General features: G+C 36.4%; 1 protein-coding gene across 7 annotated transcripts in view; it reads left to right on the top strand.

The window, feature by feature from the left end:
* The window catches only part of LDB2 (LIM domain binding 2), a 398,004-nt gene that overhangs the window by 118,281 nt on the left and 260,958 nt on the right, over positions 1–18,765 (top strand). For all 7 annotated transcript variants that reach the window (XM_074229741.1, XM_074229739.1, XM_074229736.1 and 4 more), the window contains exon 2: positions 9,721–9,823. In XM_074229741.1, the coding sequence (XP_074085842.1) occupies positions 9,721–9,823 (103 nt within the window). The remainder of the gene's footprint in view (positions 1–9,720; positions 9,824–18,765) is intronic.

Consider the following 18,765-nt stretch of genomic DNA (forward strand, 5'->3'; position numbering starts at 1 on the left):
TTTATGTTCTCCCCAGTACTCTCATGGAAGCAGCACATTGCAGTTATTTTGGTTAAAGTAGTTATAGTACTAAATACTAAGTTCTAAATTTGCTAATGGAAGGAACCTTAGGATCTTATATTCCCACTTCCTGCAATAGAGCAGAAGAAAATGAACCCAAGGGAGGTTAAGTGATTTGTCTAAAGTCTAAGGGCCAATAGTCACTAAGTGGTGCAGCAGGGATTCATTCAGGTCAGGAAGGAGAGATACTCCCCTTTGTTCCCTATTCTCATCTAACTAGCTATCTAGCTTTCAATTTATCAATCTATTGATCTATCTAGAACTATCAAGCACTTTATCTGTCTTATCTATTTTTATATTTCTATCTATAGAAAGAAATCTAAAATTAGAAATCATCTATAAAATAAGGAAATTGGGCTTACTGGATCTCTTAGGACCCTTTTAACTGTAACATAGATCCTATTATCTATGATTTCTCAACTTTTAATGACCAAATGTGGACTTCTCTAATTCTATTGATGGTGCAACTTCCTTCCAGACATTCAAACTCAAAAACTAGGAACTATCTTTAACTTTTTTCCCCTCTTTCCCTCACTTTCTAGCATCTAATTTCCTGTCAAATCCTTTTGGTTCTGCCCCTACAATATTTATTGCCTCTCTAATTTCTCCTCTCACTACAACTGCCCTAATTCAAATCTTCAATCTCATCTCACTTAGGCAATTGTGATAGCTTTCTAAGTAATCTCCCTGCCTGCTGTCTATCCCTTCTTCAATCTATCTCTCACACTGCTGACCAAGAAAATCTGATATATATTTATATAAATATATATATGTATGTATGTATATATATATATATATATATACACCCATACATATCACAGAAATACAAATATAGCTCAGTGGGAAACCACTGAAGATTTTGTTATAAGAAAAAAAGATTATTGTGATATAATTTTGCATATGAAAACATGTCTATATGCACATACGTATTCACATTAATACATATACATACATCTATACTTCTTAATCTAACATTCACCATTCAAGGCCTCATAATATTCTAGGCTATCTACAATCAGATTCTGATCTTTCTTTGAAAATTTTTACTGTTCTATTCCCCTTTATAAATTCTATATTCTGTGTAAATTTGACCACTATCTTTTCCTTTGTCTAATCTTTTTCATGCTATTACCTAAATTTAGAATGTCCTCTCTCCATCTCCATTGAAGTAGTTACTTTCCTTTGGGATCTAGCTGAAGTGTCACTTTTTTTTAATGAAATCTTTCTTGATATACCCTAATCAAAATGCTCTTATTATTTGAAAATTTCTACTTTCTTCTTTATATTTTAATATTCTCCTGTGCATCCTAATTATTTGCCTAAATCTGTTACAGTCTCTGCCACATTAGACTGTAAGCTCCTTTAAGAATAGAGACTAAATCATATCTATTGTCAATGTCCAGCAACTAGCATTGTGCCTTATACATATACAGAAGGCATTTAATAAGTGCTTGTTCAAATTTTTGCCAAGTACAATTACTGCCTGTAGTCACTTGAAGAATCCTTCACAAGAATATTCTTAAAAGGTATTGTAAAACATTCTTATTCATATGCTTAAAAATATTAACACCACTTCTTTGTTTAGAAAAGGAGTCTGTGGTCTGATTTCAGGGAATCCATGATCTTGGACAGGAAAAAGAAACACATTTTTATTTCAACATAATTGGAAACCTTGATAATCCTGTATATATATTTTCTTTTATTCATTTAAAACTTGTATTCCAATGAGAAACACATAGATTTCATCAAATTATCTAAAGGGTCCATCATACATAGGTACTCATGTTCACATGCATATACACACAAGTTTAAGAATCTTTGCATCAAAAGAATAAGAAGTGTACCTCTTCAATAGCTAAATGGCATGGTAACATTCTATTTCAGTAGGCAAATGACATCAAGAAAACATTTTAAATTATTTTCTGATTATTAAACTCGTGTCTGTATTATTGACAATCCTTTCATATATCCATGGTCAGAAAGAAGAATATAAAGTAAGCATAGTGGTGGAATTCTGTCCTACCTTGGGACTTTTCTAAAGTCAATCTCTTATTAGCAGAAATGATACCATAATTATTTCTGTTACTACTCTATATAGCAACACATTCTTGGATCCACAAATCATGAACATTCTTTACTGGCAAGGTGCCTTTGAGAAATATTTTAGCTCTTATAAGATGTGAGCAAGATTGTGTGACTCTAAAGGAAAGCTGTGCTAATGGTCAATTGTGATGTGATCTCTATACTAATTTCCACTTTATCCCTTCATCTGTGATTTGAAGAGGTTCACAGCAGGGAGGGAAATGCAGGTTGCAGTCTGGACTAAAATCTCTGTTGACTCTATAGTTAGGTAGTACAATAGATAAAGAGTGCTGGGCTTTTGAGCCAGGAAGACCTGAGTTTAAATCCTGCCTCAGACAAGATTACTAGTTGACTGATCTGGGCAAGTCATTTAACCTCTTTCAGTGTCACTTTTCTTATCTATAAAATCAGGTTAGACTTGATTGACTCTAAGAACCCTCTGGGCCCTATATTTGTGATTCTGACCTTATTTCTTTAGTGCTTTCTCCTCTGTCTTTCTACCTGTTGACAATAGAATGACTTTCTAAAAGCCAGGGGTAACTTTTTAGCAGATAATGTCCAACATTTCTTCTCATTGCTTTGTTTCTGTTGCCTCCACTGTCCCAGTGACTCTATCAGACTGTACCTGCCTAAGTAATGGCAGCAGGGATTGAGAATTTCATGATCCCATCATTTCTCAAATCAAGTGTCAATTAGGTTCAACAAAATGAGAAAAATAGCCCAGACTTGAAGTATGAGCTTGGCCAAACTGCTGCAGAAGAGTCTAAGGTGCTTAGGTCTGTCATTGTCATTAAAGAGTCATTAAGAGTCAGACACTTCCCAATGACTGAACAATAACTTAGATGGTATTGCTCTCCAGTATCTCCAGAGAATTCTGGTTTCATTTTGATTTCTCTGGTCCCTGACTCTTGCTGGTAATTTGTCTAAGAGGAGTAGTTATGCTCTTTGTGTAGGCACTGCCATCTCCTGTTCTCAAGGCAGATGGGCTTGAAGTTGGAGAAAGCAGAGTATTTGATCATCTGCAACTCCCATGTATCTAGACACTCAAACACTGAGCTCCTACTATGTTGGGCTGTTTGATTTGCTGCCAAAAGATTGTTTACTTGGTCCAATTGAAGCTTTTTTCTCTCATTTCAGCTCTCTTTATTATGCAGATTAGAGACACACAAAACAACTTCACTGATCCTGGGAACAATAATAAATATATGAGTGGAAACAAGGGATGTTCAAAGTGCAGGTTTATTGTTAAGAAAAGCCAAATGGCGGGGGTGGGGTATGAAAAAGACTAGAAAGGAAGTTGTTGAGTCCAATTGGAAATGTTTCTTTTTTATTTGTAAGAAATTATAGGCAACTGATGTGTAATAAGAAAATACTGTACTTTGGAGGAATTATTGCCCCATCACACATATAACTAGACTGGAGAGAGACAGTTTGGTATAATGGAAAGACTACAGTCTAGAGAGCCTAGATTCAAATTCTGCCCCCCCCCGCCCCATCACTTACTGAGACCTTGAACAAATAACTTCTCTGAATATCAGTTTTCTAAGCTATAAACTAAGAATAACAGTTCCTACTTGACTATTATGAGCATTAAATGTGACTAGTTATCTCATTTTATTGTCAAAATGAATGAATAATTTATTAAGTGCAAAACACTTAATATGTGGGTATACCAGTTAAAAAAAGTAAGTCCCTGAAGTACAGTTAGGAGGTACAGTAGATAGAGCACCAACTCTTTAGTCAAGAGAACCTGAGTTCAAATCCAACCTCAGACACTTGATACTCATTAGGGCAAGGTCTCTTAAACCCATTGTCCCACAAACAAAGAAACAAAAAAGTAAGTTCCTGCTTTCAAGGGGTTCACATTCTAATGGGGGGAGGGAAGAAGAATGGAAATATTTATGGTACAGAATCTGCCCTCAATGATATCATCCAGGGCAACATTCTCATTTTGTATTTAGCCACCTACTGGGATTGCTAGCCACCAACCTGACCCTGTCCAACAGAAAGGACTAAATTCTAATTACCCTGGCAATGCATTGTACCCCACTGAGCAGAAACACCAGAAGAGTGCTAAATTTCTGTAGTTCTCAGAGAATGTTTAGTCTTCTATTCCTCAGCTCCACCTCTCTTTCTGGCTGGTTACCCTGTCAAGCAAACCTAACAGGTGCAATTAGTATGAGCTTAGACAATCAGAATTCAAAAGACCATCTTTTTTTCTGAACTTGTTCTCTGGGACCTTTGCGTCACTGAGTTATTCCCATGGAAACAAAAAAGACTATGTTTAAATATATACCATATTTTATTCTTTGCATAGAATCAATATCAATAATAAAATAAAGAATAGTATAAAATAAAAATTAAATATCTAACATGTATTATATATATATGTGTGTGTGTGTGTGTGTGTGTATGTGTGTGTCTGTATGAACACACACACACACCATATACCACCTCTACCCTACCCCCAGTACCTAAACTTGACCAAGTCATGATAAGAGAGAAGAGTAGAAGGATAAGGGATGCTAAATATAAATGAGATAACTGAGGCCCTTATAGTTCAGATAATCTGCCCAATGTCATGCTCATAATTGAATTCTAGACTAAAAATTTGTAAATAAATGAGTTTGCCTGGTACACTACAGGACTGAAGTTAGAAGTCCTAGTTTTAAACTTTGACTCTGCTTATTATACATGTGTCTTTGAATAGTTCAGTTCTCCCCTCTGGACCTCAATTTCCTCCCGTGTAAAATGAGAGGATTGAACTCAATAATCTCAGAATGCATTCTAATTTGCCCATGAATTTCCATTGAGAGGCAATGTGAAATAGTGGATAGAAACTGTTCTCATATCCAGGAAGACCTGAATTCAAATTCTGCCCCCCCAGACACATACCAGCCATATAACCCTGGTCAGACCAATTTCTCTTCTTTAAATGGAGAAAATAAACCTTAACTCAAAAGTTTGAGAGTTTGTGAGGAATAAATTATCTTATATAAGTAAGATAAGTTCTGTGTAATCCTTAAGAAATTCTAAAAAGATGAACTTTTATTTATAGGATAACAATTTTAAAATCTATTAAGCAGGGCATTCTGTGCCTTTCATAACCTTCCTTTCCAGTTTTCTTTCGTAAACCTCCTTTCTCTTCCTCATTGACTTTATTTTTCCCTTGACCTGAGTTCTCCAACACATTTCATGCTCTTTCCCATTCCTAGTATGCATTCTTTCTTCACCTCCACTTCTCAGAATCCTTTTCTAATTCCAGGACTTAACTCAGTTATCACCACCTCAATGGGGCTTCCCCTGAATCTCCACCACCATTGCTAGTACTCTCTCCTTCTCAATTTTCTTTGTACTATATTCATTTGTGCAATTGTTGCATCCTTCCAGTGATAATAAGTTCCTTGAAGACACCAGAGACTGATCTGTTTTTGCTTCTTATCCCCCTCCTGACAGTACTTTACTCATAATAGAGGCCCATACTGTTTATTGAATTGTTTTTCATTCAACAATCCTACAGTTGCCATCACAAAAATTAACTAGACACCTAGTTAAAATGATGGCAGCAGGACCCAAAAAAAGGTAAAAAAATTGGAATACTATCAACAAATGAGTTTTTGTTTTTCAGAACTTCTTGAGTGAACCATGATTTCCCTGATTTTATTGATGCTATTGTTCCCATTGGTACTAGGGGAAAAGAATTTCTTTTTCCATTGAAGTGGTTTCAGTAGAAGGAATGGAGTCAATTTGCTGGGTCATGGCAGCTAATTTTTGCAAATCCTTCCCTTTTCTGAACTTTCCTGCTATTGAGGATACACCATCCTCTTAGTCCCTCAGAATCATCCTTGATACATGTACAGAAGTCAATATATTGCCCAGGACTGTTATTTTTCTCCTCATAAGGAATATCACTCTCTCTACTTGCATAACCATCAGACTAATATAGGTTTCATGGCTTCTTCTTTTGATTACTACAATAGACTTCTAATTGATCACTTTGTCTCATCTCTCTCCTCACTCCAACTCAAAAGGTAGGTATGAATATATTATGTCCCTATTCAATGAATTCCAGTAGCTTCCTAATATCTCTCTGAGTAAATATAGTCATCGATTTAGCATTTAATGCTATTAGCAACTTTGCCCACTTCCTCCCTTTGTAGTCTTTTTATTTTATTCCTTTCTATGCAATCTGTGATTTAACCACACTGGCAATTCCTCATATAAATTATTATTCTAATAATACTAGTCCACATTTATTTAGAATTAATAATTTGTAAAGAATGTTCTTCATGTAGTTCTCTGAGTTACAGATAATATTATTCCCATTTGACAGAACAGAGACTCTGAAATGTTGTGACTTACCCAACATCACACAACAGGTAACATAATTCTTCTAACTATAAATCCAGTGCTATTTATTTTAATCAAGCATTATTAAATTGGCTGTGTCTCAGACATTGTGTTAGTTATTGTATAAACAAAGACAAAAGCAGCCTTTGTACACAAGGAGCTTATATTCTATTGAAGTAGGAAAATGTGATTATATAATTTATATACAAAATATATAAAATTTATTGAAATATTTTTTTAGCAGATGATATTCTAGCAATTAGGGGAATCAGGATAAATCTCTCGTAGGAAATTGTTCATGAGATGAGTAGTAATAAAAACTAAAAATTCAGTGAAGTGATAGTGAGGATAGATGTCCTAGACACGGATCAAAGCATAGAGGAAGAGAGAGAATATCATCTCTGAGGTACCTGAGATAACCTAATTGAACTGAACACAGACCATAGATAGGAGAGCAAAATATAACAAAATCTGGAGTCAGATTGTTAAGAAATTTAAATCCCAAGCAGAGCAGTTTCTATTTCATTTTTGAGACACTTCTTGAGCAAAGGTGTGACATGGGAAGCCCTGTACTATATCCAAGAGGCAGAGAGACTGCAAGTGGAGAGATAAATTTGAAGACCATTGTAGTAATATAAACAGGAGGTTAGGAGGGTTTGAACCAGAGAAGAGTTGTAGAATGAAGAAAGGGGGGCTTATGTGAAAGGTGTTGGAAAACATGACATTTTCTCCATAAGGCCCTTTTTGTCCAATATGTATGTGTATGTGTGTATTTGTGTATGTGTCTGTGAGAGAGTTAAAAAGAGAGACAGAATTATGGGCAAGACAATGAATTCTGATTTGAACATGTTGACTTTGAGTTCTTTGTGGTATATCCAGGTAGAGATAACCAGCTGTCTGTTAGTCTGTGGAAATGGAGCTTGAGAGAAACATGAGACTAAAATACAAAACCCAGGCAATCTTTGGGGAAGATAATTTTGAACAGGGTAGCAGCTGCCTAGGTGGACCAGCTTCCTGTAGGAATCAGTTTATTTAGGCAACTCCTGCTTTGTGATATCTCCTATTTTTCTTCCTTTAGAGATTTTGGTGAAAGAAAGAAAGAGAGGAAGGAAGGAAGGAAGGAAGGAAGGAAGGAAGGAAGGAAGGAAGGAAGGAAGAAGGCAGAGAGAAAACAGGAGAAAGAGAGAGAGAGAGAGAGAGAGAGAGAGAGAGAGAGAGAAAATGAGAAAATAGTAATTGAAGAAGAAAGAAGGGAAGAGAAAAAGGAGAGAGATAGAAAGAGAAAGAGAAGGGAGAGGGATGGAGAGATAGAGGGAAAGAAGGAGGAAGATCATAATATCTAGGACGTCTTTGCAGAAGACAGAACAACCTATGAGTGGGGCAGCTGTTTGTGGGGATGCATTATTTGTTGTTTGTATGTCTGGGACTGCTTTCCGTCTGATAGAGGAAGGAAAGGGGTAGTTTGTATACAGATTCAATCATTTTTTTTTTCCAGGGTGATTTTATTTTTATCATATTTCTTTAGGAAAATAACTGTGCTAATTGGGAAGATGCCATAAGAAAGAAGTTTCCATTTGTCTGAGTTTGTTCTGTTTTTGAGGGAAAACATGAATTCATAAAACTTTGATAGACCTTTTTTATTATTCTTTCCTGGGTTCAACTCATTCCCGAGTATTGCCAGGGAAAGCAGCTTTATGCTGCCAAAAGAACAAGTTGATTAGGAAAAAAAGGAAGCCTATGGTTCTCACAAGTAGTCCTGAGAAATGGGGGATATTATCCAGGGAGCAGCCCTCCTTTAGATAATTATTCTTTTAAAATAAATTGCTATGGCACTGAAATCTGTGGAAGATCCTACCCTCAACAAATGTTCCCAAAGGAAGCTCTCTCAGGGAAAGAGTCCAACATGGGACTCAAGAAATTGAGGCAATAAGGGATGAAGGAGTGGTGCTAAATTATTCCTTAAGCCATGAGTTTCCTTCACAACATTCCTGGCTCACTCTCCTAGAACAGCTCATATATCTCTATGAGGACATGTTATAGTCCATAGGCAGTGCTCTGATTGACAGGACTCAACATGTTTTCTGGATAATTAAATGAGACATTAATACTAAGAACATCAACAAAAAATTATATAGCACCTGTTATATGCCTCACTCAAATTAAGTTTACCTGCATATCATGGCATTACCTCCCTGATGCCATGGTCTTCTTTGAGAATGAAGGATAAAAAACAATAGCAAATAATAAAATGAATATTATACAAATATTATCTTATTTGATCTTCACAGCACCTCTAGGAAATAGGCACTATCATTACCTCCATTTTACAGTTGAGTGAACTGAGGCAAACAGAGGTGGTAGCTAGTATAAGTTTCCCTAGCAATTAAGCAGATGAGGTGGGATTTGAATTCAGGTCTTCCTGCCTCCAGGCCTAGCACTTTATCCACTTCACCACCTGCTACTCTGTTGTTGTTGAGTAGTTTTTATCAGACTCTCTGACTGCAAAGATACTTTCTTGGCAAAGATACTGGAATGCTTTGCTATTTTCTTCTCCAGTTCATTTTATTAGATGAGGAAACTGAAACAAATAAGGTTAAGTGACTTGACTAAGGTCACATTGCTAATAAGTGTCTGAGGCCAAATTTGAATTCATGTCTTTCTGTCTCCAGACCTGGTCTAGCTGTCTCAAGGACTAGAAGGTAGAGAGGGGTTATAATGAAAAGGACTAAATATTCAGATATGAGAACAGGTGCTCACAGACAGAAATATCCGGAATTTCAATGAAAGAATAAGCACATAGATGTCTGTCTATCCGTCATTAAATAACTTATTAATAATACCAGCCGAGGGGCCATTTTATATTTTCCCCCTCACTGAAATGGATTTTCAAAACAGCCAAGAGAGAAAAATACATTAAATGGGTTTCTGCATGAAATATAAATGATTTGTGTTAAAAGTCAGTTAAGAATTTACTTTGTGTCTATTGCAAATATGTTAGATGCTCCTTCATACAACATCAATAATTAATTTTCTTTTAATTTGTATAAGCTAACTTACAGAATAATTACTTAATCCTGATTTAAGACAATTTAAAGAGTCACCAAATGCTCCATCTCACCCTCAAAACTATATACACCTCTCAGCTAGTTAATAAATACATGGAGCCTCAGCCTTTCTTTCTTCTTTTTCAGTTATACCCTGCTAAATCCATGATCACTCTCTTTCCAGGACAGTGACAACCTTTGGTGGGATGCCTTTGCGACAGAGTTTTTTGAAGATGATGCCACATTAACCCTTTCATTTTGCTTGGAAGATGGACCAAAGCGATACAGTAAGAAAGAAATTTCTGTTTTCTCAGATTGTCCCTTTTGCTTCCCTAACTCTCTCCTGGAAGTAAAACCCACAGGGGTTTGGAAAGAGTCAAACAGGGCTGACAGCCTGCCAATATTGCCTCCACTTCTGACAATGTGCTCAATTCCCATCAAGACATTGTAAGAGGAAACAGTGCTCCAAGCCTGCCTTGAGAAATCTCTTTAGAGCTTTAGGATGTTTGGGTACTTCCATATTTGAAGAGCCATTAGAAATAAAGACATGAGCAATGTTATGAGAAGTTAAAACTGCCTTGGTATTGTTTCCATCCATCCCTTCTCGGTGACCCTGCCTATTCTCCTTGACAGCTCATATTTTATGTCTGATGCTCTGAATCAGAAAGACTTCTTTTTTTTTTGTCTTGATTGACTCTGTATCACTCACATGTTTCTAATTCCATTTTACCAATTATCTCAGGTATTTATTTGACAAGTGTTATCTTTTTTCTGGGGTAGGAAAAAAACAAAGCAACTTTGAACATGCATTTTTGGATTAGTGTTGACAGAATTATGGCTTCTTGCTTCTCAAGCAAGTGATAACTCGGTAAAGATCCCCAAATTACAGCCTGGAGCCCCCTGGGTAACAGCTGATCTGTCCTGATTAGGTTGAGTCAACTTGTCAGACATCAGATTTGCTAGTTGGGTTATCAGTCCGGAAGGCAGAGATACATCAGCACCAAAGCAATTAATGTCCGGCTAGATCAGAGGGAGTTGTGCTTCCAGAAAACAGTACTACATATGAAAGAATTTGTCAAAGGGTAAAACACCCAGTCTGTCATAGACGCAGTGATAATGGCTGAGCTCTCTCTGCTCTGAATGGGGCAGGATCAGCCCAGTATAATTTGGTAATTCACAGTAATGCTGCTGATAAACATGATGGAAAGATCAAATTACAGTCAAGTGCATTGCAAAACTACTAGTGAATGAGGGTTCTTTTTATTTTTTTGGATGACCTTTGTGCAAGTTCACGTTCCAGCACATTAATCTTGGTGGCCGTCAGAACCATAAAGATGAATCTCATATCATGTACTTTAAATTGTGGGATTTTATTTTTGTCTGTTTTTGTTCAGTTCTATGATTTTATTAGTAGAGTGGACATTCCATGTATATTCTCTCTGTGCTCATACAGATCACCAATGTCTTTGTTCACTGTGGTCTTAGAAAGCTATTCAGGGCCCAGAGGGGTTCAGTGACTTCCCCTGTAGTCACCCAGTTCATTTGTTTCAGAGGCAAAATGGGAACTCTCCTGAACAACATAAAATATCAATGAAAGGGACAATTAAAAATCATAATTTAACAATTCACATTTATATAGTATTTTAAAGTTTATGAAATGCTTTTCATTTAATATCTCCTTTAATCATCACTAACAGCCCAATGAAGTAGATACTATTTCCATTTTCCAGATGAGAAAACCAGAAATCAGGCAAGGAAAGGAACTTGCCTAAGGTTACATAGTTAGTTAATGTCTAAGTTATCTTCCCTCATCATCAAGTAGGGTAGGATGTTATGTGTTTCTATCATCATCGTTACCCTCATTGCCATCATCATTGTCATCATCATCATCATCATATTTCTCTAAGAAGCTAAAATTACAGATAAGGTACCAACCTAATGTTTGTCTTTTGTTCTCTAAGAAGACCATAAGATCAAGGAGGTGATGCCTTGGCAAGAACATGAATTGGATTTGAGTGGAGGTGCTGTACTAAGTCCCAGCCTCACTTTGTCCTCCAGAACCATCTGGGTCCAGTGCCCAAATATGAATCAGGATGACTGGAGATGACCCTGGATACAAAGCAATCAGGGTTAAGTGACTTGCCCAAGGTTACACAGCTAGTAAGCGGCAAGTATCTGAGACTGGATTCGAACTCCCATCCTCCTAACTCTAAGATCAATGCTTTATACACTGTACCTCCTAGCTGCTCTGGTGCCAACCTATATTGGTAGACTCACTCAGGAATTTCCTATACTGATGAAATCATGAGCCTAGCCCCTGTTCTTAATTAAAAGCTGCATCATTTCACAGTGTTATCAGTGAGGTCCTATAATTTTACTCTTTTTTGTATTTTGGACTCCTTTGGCAGTTTGGTGAATCTGAATGCTGAGGACCTCTTCCCAGAATAATATATTTTTTTAAATAACTGTTGGAAATGCTAGGATTCAGTTAAAAGATAGCAGAAATACAGATATATTTTCCCCATCCAAATTCCTGAAATCTATTCATGGCCCATGGACTCCAAGTTAAAAATCTCTGGTTTATACTTCTGTTCAGAATTTCAAAAAAATCCTGACTGTGATTAAGTCAGAAGAAGGTGGTCTGTAGTGGATCTTGATTGCAGTTCTGTCAGAGCACTGGCTATACCCACTGGTCAGAGCACAATAGTTGGAACCATTTCCTATTGGATCACTGAATGCTGAATGGCCATTAGCTAAAGCTCACTAAGGGAGAAATATTCTTATCTCTAGAAACCTATAGGCTATCAATAGTGGGTGAGGTTGGAATGAACAAAGGTCTCTCACAATTCCCAGTTGTAGGTGAAGATCAGGGAGATAAAGGAAACCTAGAAATTACTCTCCCCTAAAAAAATAGGCTGCCTGATCAATGATGAATAATTTCAAACGAAGCAAAAGTCCATCCTTTGAGATTTCTTCTGAGTACACACAGCTAACTTTGAGTCATCTTTGTTTATGCTTCTCTGCTTTGTTAGAGAATCCATTGGGGTCTGCTTAAGAAAGGAGAATTAGAGCAGAAAGCATCATAATAAAACAGGTTCTCTTCCTCTCCCTCCTCTCTCTCTCTCTCTCTCTCTCTCTCTCTCTCTCTCTCTCTCTCTCTCCCTCCCTCCCCTCCCATTCAGTTTTGGGGGTAAAACATGTTCATTGACTGTTTAAGATCATATATCCTTGTTAAAGAGTCAATGCTAGACTATCATCCATTGTTGCCCAGGTTTCTTTGTTTCTCGGAGCCAAAATATTTCCAGAACAGAGGAGAGAAACAAGAATGATTGACAGCCCATAGCTGAGCCTCATCAGCTGCTGTGCTGACAGCTTGGTGATGCGCACACTGGGCTGATGTGGTGGGGAGTGACAGCTGATTGACAGCCCCAGACTGTGGAGACAGCAAAGATGAAGCATGCTCAGTAAGAAGAACGTGCAGGGTTTATGCAGCACTGCAGACGCTAAGAGCTAGAACATTAACCCATTCAAAATCCAGTGCCACTGCTGGAATAGTAAGAGAGCCAGCTGCCTGTCACTGGCCATGAACTGGAAGCCTGTCTACCAGCTAATTAGCCAAGAGCTTTGTATTGGTGACAGAAAAGAATTGTAGCAAGAAAACTAAGGATGTGTTATTATATTTCTAACTACAACAAATGACCTAAATTATATTGCCGCTAGGCAGGGATGAACACTCCAGATGAGGCTTAGTTAGGCTATACCAGAAAAGGTTTGACCTGTGACTTTGAGCACTTGGGTTACCAAAATCATTTTTGTATAATGAGGAACCTCCGGACAATTGTGGGTTTATCAGACACTAAGATAAATTGATCCATGTACCCTTAGACTCTTAGAGAAATGTCCATTGTGGTCTCATTAATTTGCTGAGTTAACATTCTGAATAATTCTCTGTATTTTCGGATGATTTGTTCTTTAAAAAACAAAATCACACTGGCACAATGATTGAGATAATGATTCTGTCTTGAAGGAATATTGCTGCTTTCTTTCAGGCAGCTAACATATAATTGATTTTCAATTTCCCTTTGTCCCTAATCAAAATAGTTCTTCTCCTTATAATTCCATTGCAATTTGCACCCAGTAGGATGAGGAAGTAGGGGAGAAAGGGAAAAAAAAGTGTCTCTTCACACACACATACAATGTGCATGTGCACACACATACAAATTCAGCCCTTTGTCCCTCAAAAGCTAATCATTCCAACTTCATCCACCATGTGACTCACCTGGATAATTCTCTTAAGTAACTGTCCTGACTATACCCCCCCCCCCCCCCCCCCCCCCCGCCCCAGTCTGGAATGCCCTTCAGAAATCATCCAGTCTTATCTCCTAATGATGGAGAAAAGGAAACTGAAGTTCCTTCAAAAACACAGTGACTTTAACCCTCTTTAACCTTTATCTCCATCTATTAGAATGTGAATAAGATCACTTCAGAGTAAGTTCTCTCAAACTTTTTGTATTACTTGCACATACTTAATGTTTCTTGCTTTTTTGCTTTTTATTCTTTGATAGTTTGTTGACCAAAGTTACAATGATAATAGGTGGTAATGTCAAGATTGTAGTCTAGGGTCTCTGACTCTAAAGTCTGGTTCTCTTTTTTTTGTCATATGTTCTGTCTCTTGAATTGTATTGGAATTATATCCCCAGTTGCCAGAGTTACCCCCTTATCTAGGCGAAGCTTTCATCCTTTTGAATCAGGCATAGTCTATTTTGGGGAAATAACTTAAAAAAATAAAGGATAGTACCTAGCTTAGGCCTGTTTCCAGATATACCCGGGCAGGCAGAATCATATAATTCAAGTACCAGAGAGAAATTAGAGATGATTTATTGCAACCCCATAATTTTAGAGAGGAAGAAATTCTGGTTCAATAAGATGAATCCAGTTATAAAAAGTTACACAGCTACTAAATGGCAGGAACAGAGATCTACCTCATCGATGTCTCTTGATGCTAGGTAAGTGTTCTTTCAATCTCAGTTTGCTGAACAAAGGCAAAAATGGGCTCATTTATTCACATTTCCTGTGAATTAAGTAAAAATTATTCTCATTTATAGCTTACTTTATATTTTGGGGCAGAGGGGAGTTTTTCCAAATAAGTTTTTAATGTAGTCTTGTTTCTTGTATCAACATAGTTACTCCCAGTTACTTCCCCTCCACCTCCTAGAGTACCATCCCATATAATAAATAATATTTTTAAAGGGGGTGATGGGATCATCACAACTGATCGATACATGGAAAAAGTCAAAAATTGCAATGTGTTCATTTCATTTTTAATCTTTTTAACCTTTTATTTTTCAAATATTTATCTACCTCCCACCTCCAATTTATACCAAGGAAATTGAGGCAGAATAGCTAAGGACATGACAAAACCTATAATGTTCAGGCAGATGGTTAATTGCAAGCCTTCTTCCAAATATTGATTCAGTAGGTGATTTTCATTATTTCAGAAGAGTAGAGAATTCTTCATAGAGACAATGTGCATAAAAAACTTAGTAAACCTTAAAATGCTACACAAATGTCAGTTGTCATTTGGTGTTATTTTTATTATTCATAAAGTTATTGTTCGTTTTATTATTTGTAATAATCTTATCCTTATCTTTAGAACACAAGCATCTTAAATATATAGCCTATATTCCTTAATCATTGCCCTTCCTGAAAATTACTATTTAAGCTAAAAACAACTTGTTGCTCCCTTGGGGAACATTGCCTGTCAGAGACCAGAGCTCATTTTTTTTTTTTTTTGCACGGTACTATTCTTTTATACAAATGAAATGTTTGGATCCTTATTCATTCCAGTTTTGTAGTATTGCTAGTGAGTAATGTGTGTAGAAAGGTCACCCATGGTCCAGCCCAGGATGAAGTTGGAAGATATTTCAAATGCTAGTCCGAGTTCCTGTGTATTTTAGAAGATATTTGTTTGACAGATATTAAGAGTTTGTTATATATATCTGCTACTCAGCAAAGGATGGTAGGGAATGAGAAAGCAGCCTATGACACAGTCCTAATAATTGAGTCTACGCACCTCTCTGAGTAGAAGTTAGGATAGATTCACTGGACTTTGCACATGCTATTTTATCCCTCCTAGAATCCCACCATGGAAATTCTAAATAGCAATATCTATCAAATGAGAGAATCCTTGTAAAGTATTTAAGTACAATGACTAGCCTTCAGTAAGAGACTATTAATGCTTGTTCCCTTCAGTTTCCTTCAAAATGTCCCTGATATCCATCAGGGGGGAAATGGGAAGGCCATTGGAGAGTTGAGAGAGAGAGAGAGAGAGAGAGAGAGAGAGAGAGAGAGAGAGGAGAGAGAGAAAGAGAGAGAGAGAGAGAGAGAAAGAGAGAGAGAGTCTGTTATTCAGAGGAATAGGTGATTAAATTCCTTGCAGGATAAAAAAGCATTCTATAACTTAAAAAGTAACATTAAAAAAATGCCTATCTCTTTCCTCTACTGCCTTTTGTTTTAAGTGACTGACAAGCTGCAGCTACTTTTGAAACCTGTGGTGATGCTCTGTTTATCCATTATGCATCATGAAGTCAGCCACTTGTTTGAAACTAGTTAAATTGAGGAAAGTCTTCTCTTTGCTTTTGTGAGTAATGAATCTAATTTGTAATTGATGACTCCCCAGACTTATGTCTGGTGTATGTGTGTGTGTGTGGGGGGGGAGCTTGCTATTTCTTGCACTTTTCTAAAAACATTGTCCAGGAATTTCAATGACAATACCCCCAGTTCCCTTATATTCATACTAACTAAAGAACCCTCTATCATTTTTCTGTATTTCTAAGAAGAAAATTTCATCTGCCAAAAATGCAATAAGCATATAGTAGTTTGGGGGAAGCTGATATCTCTCTTGCTTCCGTTCTTTTCCTATATCCCAATTATCAAGCGTCATTAGATATTTTGAAGAATAGCAAGCCAGTATCTCTTAGGGATCCACTTAAACATTTTATTTTTCCCTTTTTATGTTTTCTTTTCCCCTATCCCCCAATTAGCTCTCACGGTGCTTGCAAGGCTTACTAAATTCTTCAGTTTTGCTTCCTAATACATGTTTTTATGTATTGTGTATACGGACCTATTCCCCTAAGGTAGAAATATTGCACAAGCCACAGAAGCCTCCGTATCTCTGGTTACTATTTTTCCCTAACCTTTTATTGGCTCTCTTCACACAGCTGGGTTGTTATTGTGCTTGCTGTAGAAGGATTCTGAAAGCATTTTTTCTCCTTTTCCTTTCTATTTTTTCATCTTGCATCACATGATGTTTAAAAGACACAGGAAAAAGTGCTGTTTAGTAATAAATAAAATGTGCCTTAATACCCATTTTGATACACCCATCTTCTATTGCAAGAATGCAAGCCTTCTTGAAAGTCCTATATGCAAGGGAACATGCTAGCAAAGTATCCCCATATCATGCTTTGTTTTTATCAAGACCCTTTTAATTCATCATTTGTAAGCTATCATGCTTGGTATTTTAGGTCTGTAGGATACGTAACAGGTTAGCTAAAAGCTTTGCTAAATTTCTTTTCTGACCCTTTTTATTGGAGATAGGAATTTAAAAAGCAACCCTATTACTTTTTTTTCCTTATTTTTCAGGCTCAGCTGATATTTTCTGAAGTCAGAACCCAGTATTTGTGGGGTGGGGGAGTTACTGAATAATTCCCTTCCTGATAAGATTGGTAACTGTTCACCACTAAAATATGTCTCTGCATAGTATTAGCCTGTGTTATAAATGTTGGGACCCAATTCATCTAGCATATGTTAGTGAAGCCATTCTGTTTCTGGAATGCAAATTAAATATCCCTGAGCAATTAAGTCATCCAGGAAATACCCTCCATGCTTTAACTTTGAATTTGGTAGTCAAGATCATTTCCCTTAGCAGATTGAGGCTACAGTTGAAAGTTTGAATTTCATAATCTTCTAATTTCATAAGAAAGAGAGTAATAATCACAGAATATTAAGGATGGAAGAGGTCCTAGAACATAGAACAAGGCTTCTTAGAGATGGAAGGGACCTTTCTTAGAACACAGCATATCAGAACTGGAATAGACCTTAGAACTTTGAATGCCAAAGAGAGAAGAGATCTTACTTAGAATAAAAAACACAAAATCTTCACATTCAAGAAAACATATTAAAATGAAATAACTGCCACCAAAAATAGTTGCACTAGAAATGTACTCTTTTATTTCATAGGGGGAAAAGAATTGGAATTAATTTTAATTTTCCAATTATATGCAAAGGTAGTTTTCAACATTTCTCCATTTTCAAATTTTTGAATTCCACATTTTTCTGTCCCTTCCCTTCCCCCTCCCCATATCAGTGATCAATCTGGCTAAGTTGTCCATGTATAATTATGTTTAGCATATTCCCATATTAGTCATGTTGTGAAAGAGGAATTAGAACTAAGGGGAAAGAAAAAAAATAAGAAAGAAGGACAAACATAAAAGAAGTTTTAAATAAGTGAACCTAGTGTGCTTTGCTCTGCACTCAAACTCCATCATTTTTTTTCCTCTGGATGAGGATGGCATTGTTGGTAGCAGGTCTTTTAGGAGGATTGTCCTTGATCTTTAAATTGAGAGAAGCTGCATCCATCATAGCTGATCATCTCACAATGTTGTTTTTAATATGTACAATGTTCTCTTGGTTCTGCTCACTTCACTCATCATATAGATGAAAATTATTAAGGTTTGACTTCATTCTAATTTTGATAACTATTTTATGAAGGATTGGAACTATACTCATCTTTTCTGAAATTGATAAACTGTAATAATAATAACAATAATAATAATTCATATGTATGTAAGATTTGTAGGCATTATCTTATTGAGCCTGACAATAACCCTGTGACATGTGTGTAATTATTATCCCAAATGAATAGACGAGGAAAATAAAAACTAATGGTTTTCATAGATAATAAGTGTCTGAAGTAGTATTTAGTAGAAATAGACATTAAAAAATAAGGTTCATTAAAGTAATAATAGGGTCTAAAGTTAAATACTGAAATTGCTTTAAATGTGAAGTTGTGGCAATTCTCTCCCTGAAAAATCCTTAGTAACCAAGATCTAGAATGACTTAGAGCCTACTTTAAGAACTTCATTTCAGTGATTCTGTGAGTGATGCTATTCAACTATTCTCATCATTGTATCACTGAGAATAGTAAGTCTAAACTTTAGTCTGAAACCAT

This window comes from Macrotis lagotis, chromosome 3 (assembly GCF_037893015.1).
Source record: "Macrotis lagotis isolate mMagLag1 chromosome 3, bilby.v1.9.chrom.fasta, whole genome shotgun sequence".
NCBI classification, from domain to species: Eukaryota; Metazoa; Chordata; class Mammalia; order Peramelemorphia; family Peramelidae; genus Macrotis; species Macrotis lagotis.